The sequence below is a fragment of the Toxoplasma gondii genome, chromosome XI, assembly GCF_000006565.2.
Source record: "Toxoplasma gondii ME49 chromosome XI, whole genome shotgun sequence".
Classification (NCBI taxonomy): Eukaryota; Apicomplexa; class Conoidasida; order Eucoccidiorida; family Sarcocystidae; genus Toxoplasma; species Toxoplasma gondii.
The window spans coordinates 2,300,001-2,312,120 of NC_031479.1; the positions used below are offsets into that span (position 1 = coordinate 2,300,001).

At 49.5% G+C, this 12,120-nt stretch overlaps 3 protein-coding genes across 3 annotated transcripts; 2 read left to right on the forward strand and 1 right to left on the reverse strand.

Annotated features, from left to right (window-relative positions):
* The first annotated feature begins 165 nt into the window (after nucleotides 1–165).
* TGME49_311810 (hypothetical protein) lies at nucleotides 166–4,307 on the forward strand. Its single transcript, XM_018782690.1, has 2 exons — nucleotides 166–3,133; nucleotides 3,966–4,307. Exons 1-2 carry the CDS (start codon nucleotides 817–819, stop codon nucleotides 3,983–3,985), a joined length of 2,337 nt encoding a protein of 778 aa, XP_018635503.1. The 5' UTR covers nucleotides 166–816; the 3' UTR covers nucleotides 3,986–4,307.
* TGME49_311815 (hypothetical protein) lies at nucleotides 4,299–6,053 on the forward strand. The gene is made up of 3 exons (XM_018782691.1): nucleotides 4,299–4,946; nucleotides 5,514–5,698; nucleotides 5,761–6,053. The coding sequence occupies exons 1-2, from the start codon at nucleotides 4,681–4,683 to the stop codon at nucleotides 5,593–5,595; spliced, it is 348 nt and encodes a 115-aa protein (XP_018635502.1). The 5' UTR covers nucleotides 4,299–4,680; the 3' UTR covers nucleotides 5,596–5,698; nucleotides 5,761–6,053.
* A 2,717-nt stretch (nucleotides 6,054–8,770) lies between these two features.
* Nucleotides 8,771–9,181, reverse strand: TGME49_311820 (hypothetical protein; the record flags this gene model as incomplete). The annotated part of the gene is made up of 1 exon (XM_002364373.1): nucleotides 8,771–9,181. The coding sequence occupies one exon, from the start codon at nucleotides 9,179–9,181 to the stop codon at nucleotides 8,771–8,773; it is 411 nt and encodes a 136-aa protein (XP_002364414.1).
* Between the last annotated feature and the right edge of the window lie 2,939 nt (nucleotides 9,182–12,120).

The window sequence follows — 12,120 nt, forward strand, 5'->3', positions numbered from 1 at the left end:
CCTTGTCGAATACCGAAAGGTTGGTGAGAAAGATCAGAAACCGCTTGATGTGATGCCACGTGTCTCCAGCGCGAAGTCGCGCTTGTCGTCTGTCTCATCGAATACTCGTTGGCCCCCCCGAATGCTGATTTTGTTGAAGAAGGAATAAGTCAATTTCTTCCTTTAGTTCTCTAGAAATCGGGTATTTTTGCATTGTTTCCTTTCTCTTTCGGCAACGGTCCTTTACCTCTCAGGAGGTCACGGGCCCGTCCCCGATTATGCCCATCTGGTCTATGTCTTCATGTGGAAACCGTTGCGCCGCTGACCGTTTGCGTCGGAACTGCCCCCCCCTCCTCACTGCTGTTCTTATTTCCGCAACTACAAAAATTGCATGAGCTTACCCAAGAACCGTCTTTCCTCGTCCCCGCTTTGCAGCGAGCAATGGAGCAGCCGGACCGCTTCTGTCCATTTCGTGTGCCACCGTCTGCCGGCGAAGAGGACTCCAGTGGCTCGTATTTAAAATGAAATTGAGCGTTTATGCTTTTTTACGGGTACAAGTCGAATTCGCTTATACACCGGCTACACTGAGCTGGTAATCTGACGACCCAGCAAGCAGTAATCTACTTGATCGCACTTCCCGTAGATGCACGGGCCTTTGTCAAAGTTGTGCTACGAGTCCGTATTGTTTCAGGGACCTGGAAGTGCGTATGCGTGTTCACGCAGTGTACGATCCAAAGGAACTGCCAGCATACGTCACTGCCTCGTGATGTTTTTATATGACACAGCAGATGACATACTTTTTCTGAAACACAACAAGTTCAATGGTGAAAGCACCAAATGGAGCGGCAACGCTCTCCGTCTGTGGCCTGTGTTGACCGACAGATGTCGGCTCGCAGGACAGGAAAAGCATTTTTCATTGCATCTGCCGTGGCTAATATTCTGGAGCCTCCGAGCGCGGTTGTTGAGGCGACTGTGCTTCCATGTGAAACCTTTGACGTCTTTTTCCCTCGTCGTACACACTTAACGGTTGATCGTCTTGTCGCATGCTCGCAGGAGAACACCTGCGCAAGAGAAGTCTATCCTGAAAATGGTGCCTGTGAAGGACTGTGCAAACCGGAGGCTCGTTTAGGTACTCGAGTCCATCGACGTCCCCAAGAAAAGACTCAGTCTCGTCTAGAAGAGGGGAAACCCGAAGGCGACCTTCCGTGTGTTCCCGCTGATGAAAACGAGAACGAACACCTCGGGGACGACTGGACTGGAGTCAGTTTTGATGATCAATCCAGGTGCCTGGCGATTTGTCAGTGCATGGTAATGCGGTTGTACATCGCTGCGTCATCAGGACTCACCCGTTTACCGCGGGATACTCATGGCCCCTCCTGTACAGATTCGAGGAAAGCCGTTGAAAATCGTTGGGTTGGATGGGTTCGCTTGGCGCTGCTCATGAATGGAAGTTGCCCTTTAGCTCTGAAGTTTGCCCAAAACCGCGTGCAGCAGCTCGGAGAAGAAGTCAAAAAACTTATTTCACATATCGCGAACGGCTGTGTCGGTTCAATACCCCGTAGGAAAGCCTGTGGCCGGGTACACAATGATGAGCAAGAGGCTCGCAGAGGTGGGGAAGAGACAGGCATCGAATCAGACAAAGACGCCGGGCACCGAAATGTAGAGACTTTTCTCGTGAAAACAGTGAACGCAGAGAGAGGCGATGGGACAAAAAGAAGATGGATCAACGCGAAGACTCAAGAAGGCTCTCCGGAAGGGCACAGCAGATTTGGTTTCCAGGATCAGTGTAGCCGTGAACACCTGCACGCGGGAGGTGAGGTAGAAGATAGTTGTGCGACTGTCTTTCTCGAGACGTGGAACAAACTCAAAGAAGAACTCGCCTCTGTCAAACATCTGCTCGAGGTCCATCCGAAATGTGGCGACCTGTGGGCGTACCGCCGCTACGTGTGCCGGACTATCGTTTGCTCTCTCTTGTGTCTCGCCGGTCCAAAAGAACCCGTTTCCCAACGTTGTTCGCATTCAGGCGACTTCCAAATACACCCGAACAACCTCAGCGATGCTCGCTCCGAGGTCGTGTCTGGCACGAGCAAGATGCGCAGTGAGGAACCAGTGGAGACGTTCAGTACCGGAAACTCGGACATTTGTGACCCCGGAGATGCAGATATTTGCCGAGGGGCGGACTGTACGTCAGTTTCAGAAGACAACGACAAGAGGGCCTGTGTGCGAGAGCTCTCGCAGAGAGGTGCGGATGCGTCTGACAATCACGATTGGGTACGATGGATGACAGCAGAACTGTCTGACTTTCTGGACACTGAGCTTGCTCTGGTGGCAGAGCATGCGGCTCAGAGGCCTCACAGCTACCAGGCTTGGGAGCACTTCGCGAAAATCGAACAGGAGGTGAAGACATTGTTTCGCCGCTTCCCTGTTTGCGGTATGCACACAGGCGCACTCGGGCCTTCCGCAGTGCAGAGAGGCGATAGAGAGCAATGCTTTCCTACAGGCGGAGCGAAGGAACAAACTGCGCTTGAAGAATTACGATATCGTATCATGCAGCAACTTAGTACCTTTATAGAGAGCCAGTGCGGGATTCTAGCGCATTCGCATGCTCCTTTTCACCATGCGTCGAAGCTGTTTGACGAATCTCTGTCGTCTATCTTATCCTCTGACCCGTCGGAGTTGTTACCAGCCAAAAAGTCCTATGGAAGCGACTTCCCGGCAACGGCCCCAGGTCCGAAACTGGGGGTGGCTCATGCTTTGCTCGTCAAGGCCCTCCAGTTTAATGCAGACGTTCTTCAGCTTTTCCCACACTTCGAGGCTCCGTGGTGTGGACGGGGAGAACTTTTTATAGCGTACATTCGCAGATGCTCAGCCTATGCGAATCGGTATTCTTTAGGGACTAAGGCGCACGGCCACGAGGCGGAAGGTGACTCCACCGATCCCAAGGGACCCACAACGACTCGGGATACAGCTTCAGAACAGACATTCACAACTGCTTTGCCTCAGTCCGCAGAGAAGCCGCTTAGTCTTGCAGGCTCTGTAATATTGCCTGGCAATGCAAGCGCGGATGAAACGATCCAACACTGTCGAGGAACTGCTGACAACTGCTTGGAAGAGTTCGACGGATTCACGTCAAGACATTTCCACGCACTCTTTCGTAAGGAATCTATTTGGAGTCTTTCGCTTGTGCAGCAGGACCGGGGCAGTGCGAGTGGGGAAAAACGAAGCGATATGGTCAGCCGATGGCAAGAACGGCACCGACTTATCCTGGCGCAGGAGTTGCTTAGGGCTGGTGTCAGTGTGTCTGTATCTGGCAGTGGCATGCGTTCGGAAGCAGCCACCAAGAACCGGACCAAAGACGTGTAGAGACTTTTTCGTTGAACGTAAATTTTCCATCGAGCGTGCGGGCACCTCAACGAGGCTTCTGTGATCTATGTTCTTGCGAGATTACGAACACGACAGGCTATTGATAGAAATGATACTCCGGATGTTTGCGCCACAGGAGAAACACTACAGGCCCTCGAACGAGAGAACACGGAGGGGTTCACAAGAATGCTGATATTCACCTGTGTACAGAAGTCGACTAGACGGACTCACATATGCATTCCAAAAAACTAGAGTTTTGTAGTCAACACAGTATGAAGCAAGACTATTCATTGCCTTTCTAGGCATCAAAACACGGACCAATCGAGTCTACTGGCAGAAGGCAAGAAAGCGCGTCATAAATGTCATTAGCCAGTGTCACATTTTGTCTCGAGAAGGTGCCGGAGGTATTTGTCATAGGTTTATGATTCTGGGTTTCTGTGAAACTGTCCCCTCCTGCTAATTTCCCCAATTGCTTCGCAGTGGTATTGAGCTTTCCTTGAACTATGTCCTATTCCTTAGAGCCTCCAGCTTTTTTGCTGACGCTTTTTGCCTACGCGTGGCTTGGTTTGATCTGCTACGGTCAAGTCTCGCATAATATATTTTGAGTTTCCTTTTTTGAGCAGCAGAGAATCTTTCAGGATGAACGGCAGGTGCAGGGGGTCCGAGGTGCTCCCGGAGTTGATTTTTTGTGAGAACGTGATCGCGCGCATCCGTCCCTCGAAGCCGTGGGGACAGGAAAAGCAACTCGTCTTCGTCATCTTCAGCCTCGTTTGCACCAAACTCCGACAGGGGCCGTGCCGGACGCAGCGGATGTTCATTTACAGCGTACACTCCATAATTCGCCTTCGGCTTCCTCTCACTGTTCCGATAATCCCCATGTGGTGAAAAATCAGATTGATAATTCGAAGCCTCCGACGACAGGCAGTAGATGTTGCTTTTCAAAATAATTGTAGTTTTTTCGCGAGCGTGTATATATTCTTTTTTTCTGTCTTCTCTAATGACGACAGGTAAGCGATCTGGATGGTAGTCACCGATGTCGACACGGTCCCTGATTTCTTCAAGAAATTCAGTTAGCGCAATCTTCAGGTCATCAAAGTATTCTACTGGTATTTCCCGAATTCGAGCCACGCGCTCCGCTTCCGCTGCCGCTGTCGAATCCGCCTCGTTGGTCTCGCTCAGCTTTCCAGAGGAGATCAAAGACAGCAGGGATTTCTTGTCACTGGGAGGTGGATCCAGAGGACGGGTTAAAAGTTCTTGCTCCTTTGTTCCCCAACCTGGAAGCTGATTCCGGAAACAGTAGGTAACAGACAGAGTAGTTTCAGTCACTTGTTGCGTCTGATGCTAAACGCGTTTCTAAGCTGCTTATCCGTACGTGTGACTCAGAAGTTAGACTTTCCTGTAGCCGAGGCCATTTTCAGTTGCATTCTGTCTCGCTTGCCTACATGTTCGCATTCTTCGGAACTGCCATGTGGAGGCAGTGTTTCATTGCGGCGCGTCCCCCCGAGGATAGCGAGGGTGTCGGCGAATCAAGAATTCATTTATCGAACTCTATGGGCCCAAAGGATGGTCATAAAGCTTACTTTGTACTTCCCTTTGAAGAACTGGTACGGGCCCAAAAGATCCGGCTCATCACTGTCCCAATTTTGGTCTGTGCTGTCTGTGGGAGGGGCGATGCACTGAGTAGCCTGTAGCACGCGAGGCATGGCCGGAAAGCCTGTTGCAGAGGAATTTGGTGGCGGTGAAAATGTCTGGTTCGACGGATGTCGGAACCTTAGCCCGTTCTCAGAAGCTTCAAGCAAATCTGGGACCTAAAAAAAGTATGCTCACAGCACGCACAGTTATGTCGAAGGTGGCTGGGACAGAGACAAATCACTAAGTGTACGTGTGTAAAAGGGTGTGGCAACAAAACTGTCACATATCTTCCTTGGTTCAGCATGCAACTCAGGTACGCAGTTCCTAGCCTTACCCATCAGGCTGAGCGGCGTTATAAGGTTGCACTTTTATTCTCAATAATGTGCTTTACACAACACTGGTGAGGCTTCCTTGATACCTGGTGTTCACTGAATTGTTTCTGTTAGTTCCGTCGTTACAGTCCACACGGATGAGACATCGCAGAACAGAAGACACCAAAAATGCCAGAGGTCATCTGTTGCTTCTGTGTTCGGCTGCAGGTCCACTCCACACGGGATTCGAAGGGCTTCGACATGCCTGATCAGGAATGAAACTTCGAGGGTTACCAGCAGCTTCGGATAGTCGACGAGTACCGACATACTGAGAAAACATCGGAGCGAAAGAAAAGCATGGCAACCACATGCTGTTTTGTGCGAGTCTCAGACTCCATGCGATGCCGATAGGCGTAGGTAGACATCTCCGAAGATCATTTGTTTTTCTGCCGTAGCACATATATGAAACCTACAGCGTCTGAACTCGTGCCAGGCGAATATCATATTTATCTGCTGCCAAAATTCACAAGTTTTAGAGAGACAGGGGCATCACGGTGAGACGCCCGCTTGTCATGAAAGCGTCGTTCGTACGGCGGAAGCCTTACTCGATAGTTACGGGTCTTCGGCCTATAGAATTCGTGGTCGTTCATCATCGGATTTACTTCTGTAATCCATTCATCCCCAGTGTAGGCGTCAAAGAGCACGAAACCAAACAACGGCTGGCGCTACAAGATCGCAGCATACAGAAATGAGCAGCTCCCTGGCAGACGTGTAGTTGCACGTCAGTCAGGGAAATTGTCTTATCGATAACCAGAATGAATCTTTAAATGTTGGCACCTAATCCATCAGTGGTTTGTGAGGATGTCAGCTGTGTGCCTTTGTTAACCCAGTACGCTCACAATCGAATCGTTGCGAGGTCGTGACTACTTGCACGCATCATTGAAATGGATGGAGGAACGGAAGACAGTCATACAAAACCATTCCTCCAGCTTCAGTACTATGGCTAACTTGGGGCAGAAAATAAGACAATTAACTCCAAATGTCTTGTCAGCTGGTACGAAGACAGATTGTACCGCTACTAGCTGTTTTTGAATCGTCAACAACACGAACGTATCACGAAGGTCGAACTAGAGAGGTATCAAAGTCAAGAGCCCTAACGAAGTGAGAAAAAATAGAATCATGACCTTAGTAATGTTGACTGGAGCTGAATTGGTTTGCATTTAGGGCCTACTTATAAATTCAGATGCATTCCACTGGAGCACTGCGATAATCACAAGCGGATTCTCTGATCTTGTACTTTTAAGAGATGATACCATGAGAAGGGGAAAAAAGAACTGCCGAGTAACGATGTTGCTGTGGGAAACGAACACGGTGGTACTCAATCGGATGTCGAGGCAAGATTCGAGGACTTGACTGAGGAAATTCTCGTCCGTGTAGAACCTTCCTGTTTGCGCAGTAATGTTTGTCGTGTCACCAATGCCAGGTGGCGATATAGAGATAGCGTCAAAGCCGAGCTTGTACACATCTGTAGAGACAAGAAAACCGAGGGGCACATGATGTGGAATACACTTTTCAGTTTATCGTTGGGATGGGTCTGTGTAGCTTGCACTGGCTGTACCAGTGGTCCTGGAGGTACGTTTCAGGCCGGCAACTTACGGTCCAGGAGGTCAGCGTCTGACCAAGTTTTCGCGGGCATAAGTCCCATGAAAGCAACTGTCCCATATGTTTTCTCGCTGAGAGCATGCGTCACTGAGCGCCAACACCAACAACGCTGAGGCGGATGATAAACAAGTGTGCGCATATACTTTGATATTTTCCCGGTGCGTCCACTATCATGTTCAGCTGACGGATCTGGTGACAGGGAAGATGTATCCAGGAGACAGTACCTCAAACCAACATTCCTTGTTGGGTAGAGTTAGCAATGATCGCAAATACAGGCTATTGCTGAGTAGACGCGAAATAAATCACTTACTTGCTTCATGCTCAACTTTGATTGATTCTGTGGATGTCCCGCAGCGTGTGGTCTGGCGCATACTATAGGGACTGTCCCATTTCACGGGCATAAGTACCCTAGTATCTCCTGAAACCAACATCATCGGAATTCCTCTCCTCAATGGTACACCGAGTCTGTTCATGCGCAGCAACATGGGCACTTTCTACTGGGAGAGAAGCTTCCACTGTCTTCTTCCACTGTGCTAGCGCCGAACTGTGGAAGACCTTTCCTTGCTTGGTGCAGGGACGCCGCACTTGCCCCATCCCATCACTCACCATATTGATTAGCTCAGTCGAATACAGTCACGCAGACAGACGCACAGCGCCGGCGCATGGTAGCCAGGCGTGCCCCGAAAATGGCCATCCGTCAAGGCTGAAGACGATCGATCTACTGTCACCTGATTCCGCGGTGAAGCTGTGCAGATCCGTCGATAGCTGGTGACAACCGCGATTTCAAATGAGTGTTGCTGTCACCTGGTTCCCCATAACGACCCCCTAACTTTCCACTATCGTATAAGGAGGCCCAAAACGAAACCTTAGAGTAGATCTTACCTTTCATAATAATGATTCCAGCCAGAATGCACAGGGCAATGAAAACCACCCATGCAATCGCCCAAAGAAACGCCGCAAGCTTCCCAAGCTGTGCAAACGCAGACGAAGCACACTGGACTTAGCGGATGTTTATGTGAACTGATAAGGGTTTTGATAGGTGCAAGCTTTTCCCAGCAAGAATGCAGAAGTGGCACAGGGTTGAAGCACTCACTGAGGAAGGACTCCTCACTGACTTTGTCCCTTACGAGCCTTAAACCACGATCCTTCTTTCGTTCGGTAAACAGGCCGAGGTACATGCCTGAAAGAATCAGTATGCATACCAGAGTTGTTTGCTGGCGAGATTAGCTGGTCGGGACTTTTCCATCATAACTAAAGACCCCGACTCAGGTCGGACGGCAGGTAGAAAGTTTATGGCAACCACTCGTAACTGGGCCTGTAAAGCCCAGTGCGGGATGCTTGCGAGATGAATGGACTCGATAAAACAAAACATTGCTATACCTTTGACTACCAGTTGTCCCGTTATTATGTGGAGTGCCGACTGGATAATGCAGATCGCTTGTAACATGACGAACCTATTCCCCAAGGGATGCAGCAGCAGAAGCCGGTCAGAATCAGCCACCTCATCCTACATGAGCCAAAGCACATACACGGGTAATAATCGATGGGACAAAATCCAAAGACCTGGTAAGTGATGGGTAGGTATGACAGGGGCAGAAGCCTACGGTAGTAGGCAATAAATCTGTGACAGCCAAGGGCTAGCAATCCCAATCGTTCGATTCGAACAGGTGATGTAGTGTGACTGCGAAGGTGTCAATGTTTCCACTGTGCGCGACGTCCCTGTGGGAGATCTCCTTCCACTGCAGACTGCCGGAGCAAATGGAGTGTTCGCGATGTCATCCAGCCTCAGGACGATGTTGTGGTAAAGAGCAATAACAAAGCTTTCACTGAGTTGTGCCACGAACATAGTTTTTCCCTTTCCCATACTTTCTCTCCTCGCTGCCCACGCTTGGGCCCCAGGGACACCTCCGAAAGACGAAGCAGGTCTCCACCTCGAAGTTTGCCTCTGCGGAATCTTCTGGTAGGAGCAGGGCATGCTCCGAAGCTTCGGCATTCTTTGGGCTTTTTCCACCATCCGCGGATTGTGGTTCATACGGGTTTCCTTTTGAAGGTACCAAAGGCATATTATCGGATGCTCGCGGGCCTGTATCTTCTTTCTCATGCACGTACCCTTCGTCAGATGAATCTGATTCCGTTTCATTCTCTTCGTCACTGACTCTGTCGAAAAGCTGGAACTCAGTCACAGCTTCCACAAGAGCACTCCTACCTTCTGAAGTCAGCGAGGGATTAGCCATGGTAATCGAGGGCCTGATTGCAGGGGGCCGCTCAAGAGAATCATTTTCGGTAGACTCTTCGCTGATGGATACGTCGTCTTCATCTATGGCAGAATCGCTGTCCATTATCGTTGCCTTCTCAGTTTGCCCTGTAATTTAACACCTTTTATAATGTCCCCGACCTAACTATTAGTAGACTCTTGGTGCTTTCACAGAGGAGAAGCGAAACCATCAATATCACTCATCTGCGCCAGCCTCGCTTGAATCATAGGGAGGGCTAAAGTATTCAAGCAAGACCCCGTGCTACCGCAGTTACCGGAAATGACGGAAAAGAATGCTTCAGGGTTCCTGCTTTTGATGACAGGGACAGGAGTTCAACGGGCGATAGTGTGTTTCTCCACGCACTGGTAAACGGTGTAAAGAAGACACGAGCACCGCAAAACGTGCGGAACAGAAAAACAACAAGACAAATCACACAAGCGCAACGCTTCAGGCTCGATCCATCCATTCATGGAACTCAAACGAAATGAGGTCTTTCGAGGCGGCTCTGTTCCCATGATCTGTCTCTTTCTCGACCAGCATCGGTTTTCCAACGTTTGTTGAGCGCTGTGCACTACAACGCGACTCGGTTCTCTTGCACCTTACGCGAAATATCCTAATTTCCTTGGACTTGGACTCTGTGTTTGTCTCATTGTTCCTGACCTAAAAATTATTTTGTCTAGGTTTCTACCGCAGGAACAACTAGGTCGATGCTGCGTCAAATACACGCTTGTTTTTGACGAGACTCAGGGGGCAAGCTTGAATCGGAATACCACAAACGAAGACGTAGTCGCCCACTCATCTGACGTTATCTCAGAATATGGCGCAGCTACAGGCGGCGCGTACTTTCCACGAACCGAGATAAGGGACATGTGATTGTGGTGAGAAGTGCCTTTCTGTCCAACACAGTGAGGGGCAGTTGGTACGCACTGCTACGCAACGCTTAACACTGTTACACTGTCTGCACTGGAGTGGCGACCTCGCGTGGTCTGTGTCAGGTTCCAGTTTTTCCGCGCGGTGCATCTGTTTCGATATGTTCATCGAACGTGCAAGCTTTTACGTGCCTAGTGCAGCCTCATTTTGCTCGATCACCAAAACTCTTTGCGGCGGTTGCCGCCTAGTTGTTGGTCGTCGCAGTAACAGGCTTTTCGGTGAGAACAATTGCCACTGGCTGCGCAGCGTGGCCAGCATGGACGCGGGGCAATAGGAGCCTTGTCACATTATGTAAAAGACTTATCCACAAGAATGATCACGGTGTTCGCAAGACCACAGATGAACTCTGATTTGTGAGGTGCCGACCAAGGAAATGAGGTAGTGCAGAAGTCTCTGCAGAACACTCGACGGTAGCGAGCAGACTGGAAAAATGGCGACGACCCAGAGCTAACGAAAGTGCGGACACAGGGGCATTTGCCTGTTGTGATTTCTGTTTCGTTGATCATCGCCTAAACAAGGAGAGCGATAAACGGGCGACTGGACGATAGCATATACTTTGGTCCGGAGCGCCGCAACAGCGTTCACACGAATTACAAAGTGTCCTGCACATCGGAGCGGAATTGAAAAATCTCGGTCATTCATCGCTTGAGATTTTGTTCTATCCGCGATCGTCTTCACCTCGGCTTCCCTGGAAGGACCTGCCCACACAACGTTTCCCGAATAGTCTCAAGGACACCAGGTTTTCTGGCTGAAAGATGAATCACGGAGATAAAGTTGAATTGTAAAAAGAAACCGCAGTTTGACTCTTTGCACATGCTTTGTACGGCACGGCCTTGCTGGCACACGACCGTTTCCTAACGAAGAGTCTTCGTCTTACATGCACAACATGGAAATCCGTTGTTAATGGACATATGAGAAGGCGCGTTGTTTGTCCAAGGGAAACAAAAGAACACTAGAAACACGAAAAGTTTTGTGGTCATATTACAGGATAGAGGTCCTCACTACCTCGAGCGTTCGTTTGAAGAAACAGACACAGCAAACCGTGCAAATAAGTGCTTCAGTGTTGACCCAGGTCCTGACAGTTCAAAGCTTATTGTTGCTTTGTGCTTCCACCGCTTGACGTCCTAGGTCCACTCTGTCACTGTCGGTCATCACCGGACACCGTGCAGTTGAACGAAGCTGTGTTTCGAACATTTTGTTGCCACACCAGAGAGCGCCCCTCTCTTGTATTGCATAGGAGGTTTATCCACTGCATCGGGCGACAGGCTGAGCCTGCATATTGAGGAGGTTTTATCTGATTCACCAGTTGCTACTGATGGGAGGGGTACGACCAGTGGAGTCACGTTGAAATAATGCGGGTTATCTATGAAGCAAAAACCCTTTCGAAGTGTCTGGAACGTGTGACAAGGTAGCTATGCGGATACCACATTTTATTTCGTGGCATTGACGAAGAATTCGCCGCAGACCTCGCGTATAAAAAAACGTCAGTGTTGATGAGTTGCTCCGCCCAACGAACTATTTGTTTTGGGTGCTATTTATCAGCAGCAGAGGACGCGAATATGAAAGCTGACTCTTTCGTGTTTTAAGCCCGCCCCCAAAACGTTCTCTTCTTAGATTCCATAATGGAGCCTCTGGAACAAATCTGTGAAAAGGTGACTGCGAGGGACTACAGTGTTATGAGTAACTGAAACGTCTAGAGGAGCAGCACCTTCTCCAAATATGGATAATGCGCCAACTCTGCATTTCATTTTCGTGTTAATGCCTAGCCTGTATTACTTGCATATTTGCAAGCAACATCGTCCAGATGAACACTCATGTGGTTCTAATGCGCATTTTCAGCATTAAAACATATCAATGGGGATCGATACCATTTTGGTCTGAGTTCCCCATCGGTTGTGAGTCACATGAATCTGCAAAGAATAGAACGATGCGCTAATCTCTTCCAGGAAAGTCAATGACACCGTAAGCGTCAGCAGAAATGCCCAGGA

Bases quoted from the DNA above. Each gene is read 5' to 3' on its own strand.
- TGME49_311815 (XM_018782691.1), top strand. From the start codon at position 4,681: ATGCTAAACGCGTTTCTAAGCTGCTTATCCGTACGTGTGACTCAGAAG. The intron at 4,947-5,513 runs GTACGGGCCCAA...GTTCGGCTGCAG, and splicing joins TACTTCCCTTTGAAGAACTG to GTCCACTCCACACGGGATTC.
- TGME49_311810 (XM_018782690.1), top strand. From the start codon at position 817: ATGGAGCGGCAACGCTCTCCGTCTGTGGCCTGTGTTGACCGACAGATG. The intron at 3,134-3,965 runs GTAAGGAATCTA...TTTTTTGAGCAG, and splicing joins ACATTTCCACGCACTCTTTC to CAGAGAATCTTTCAGGATGA.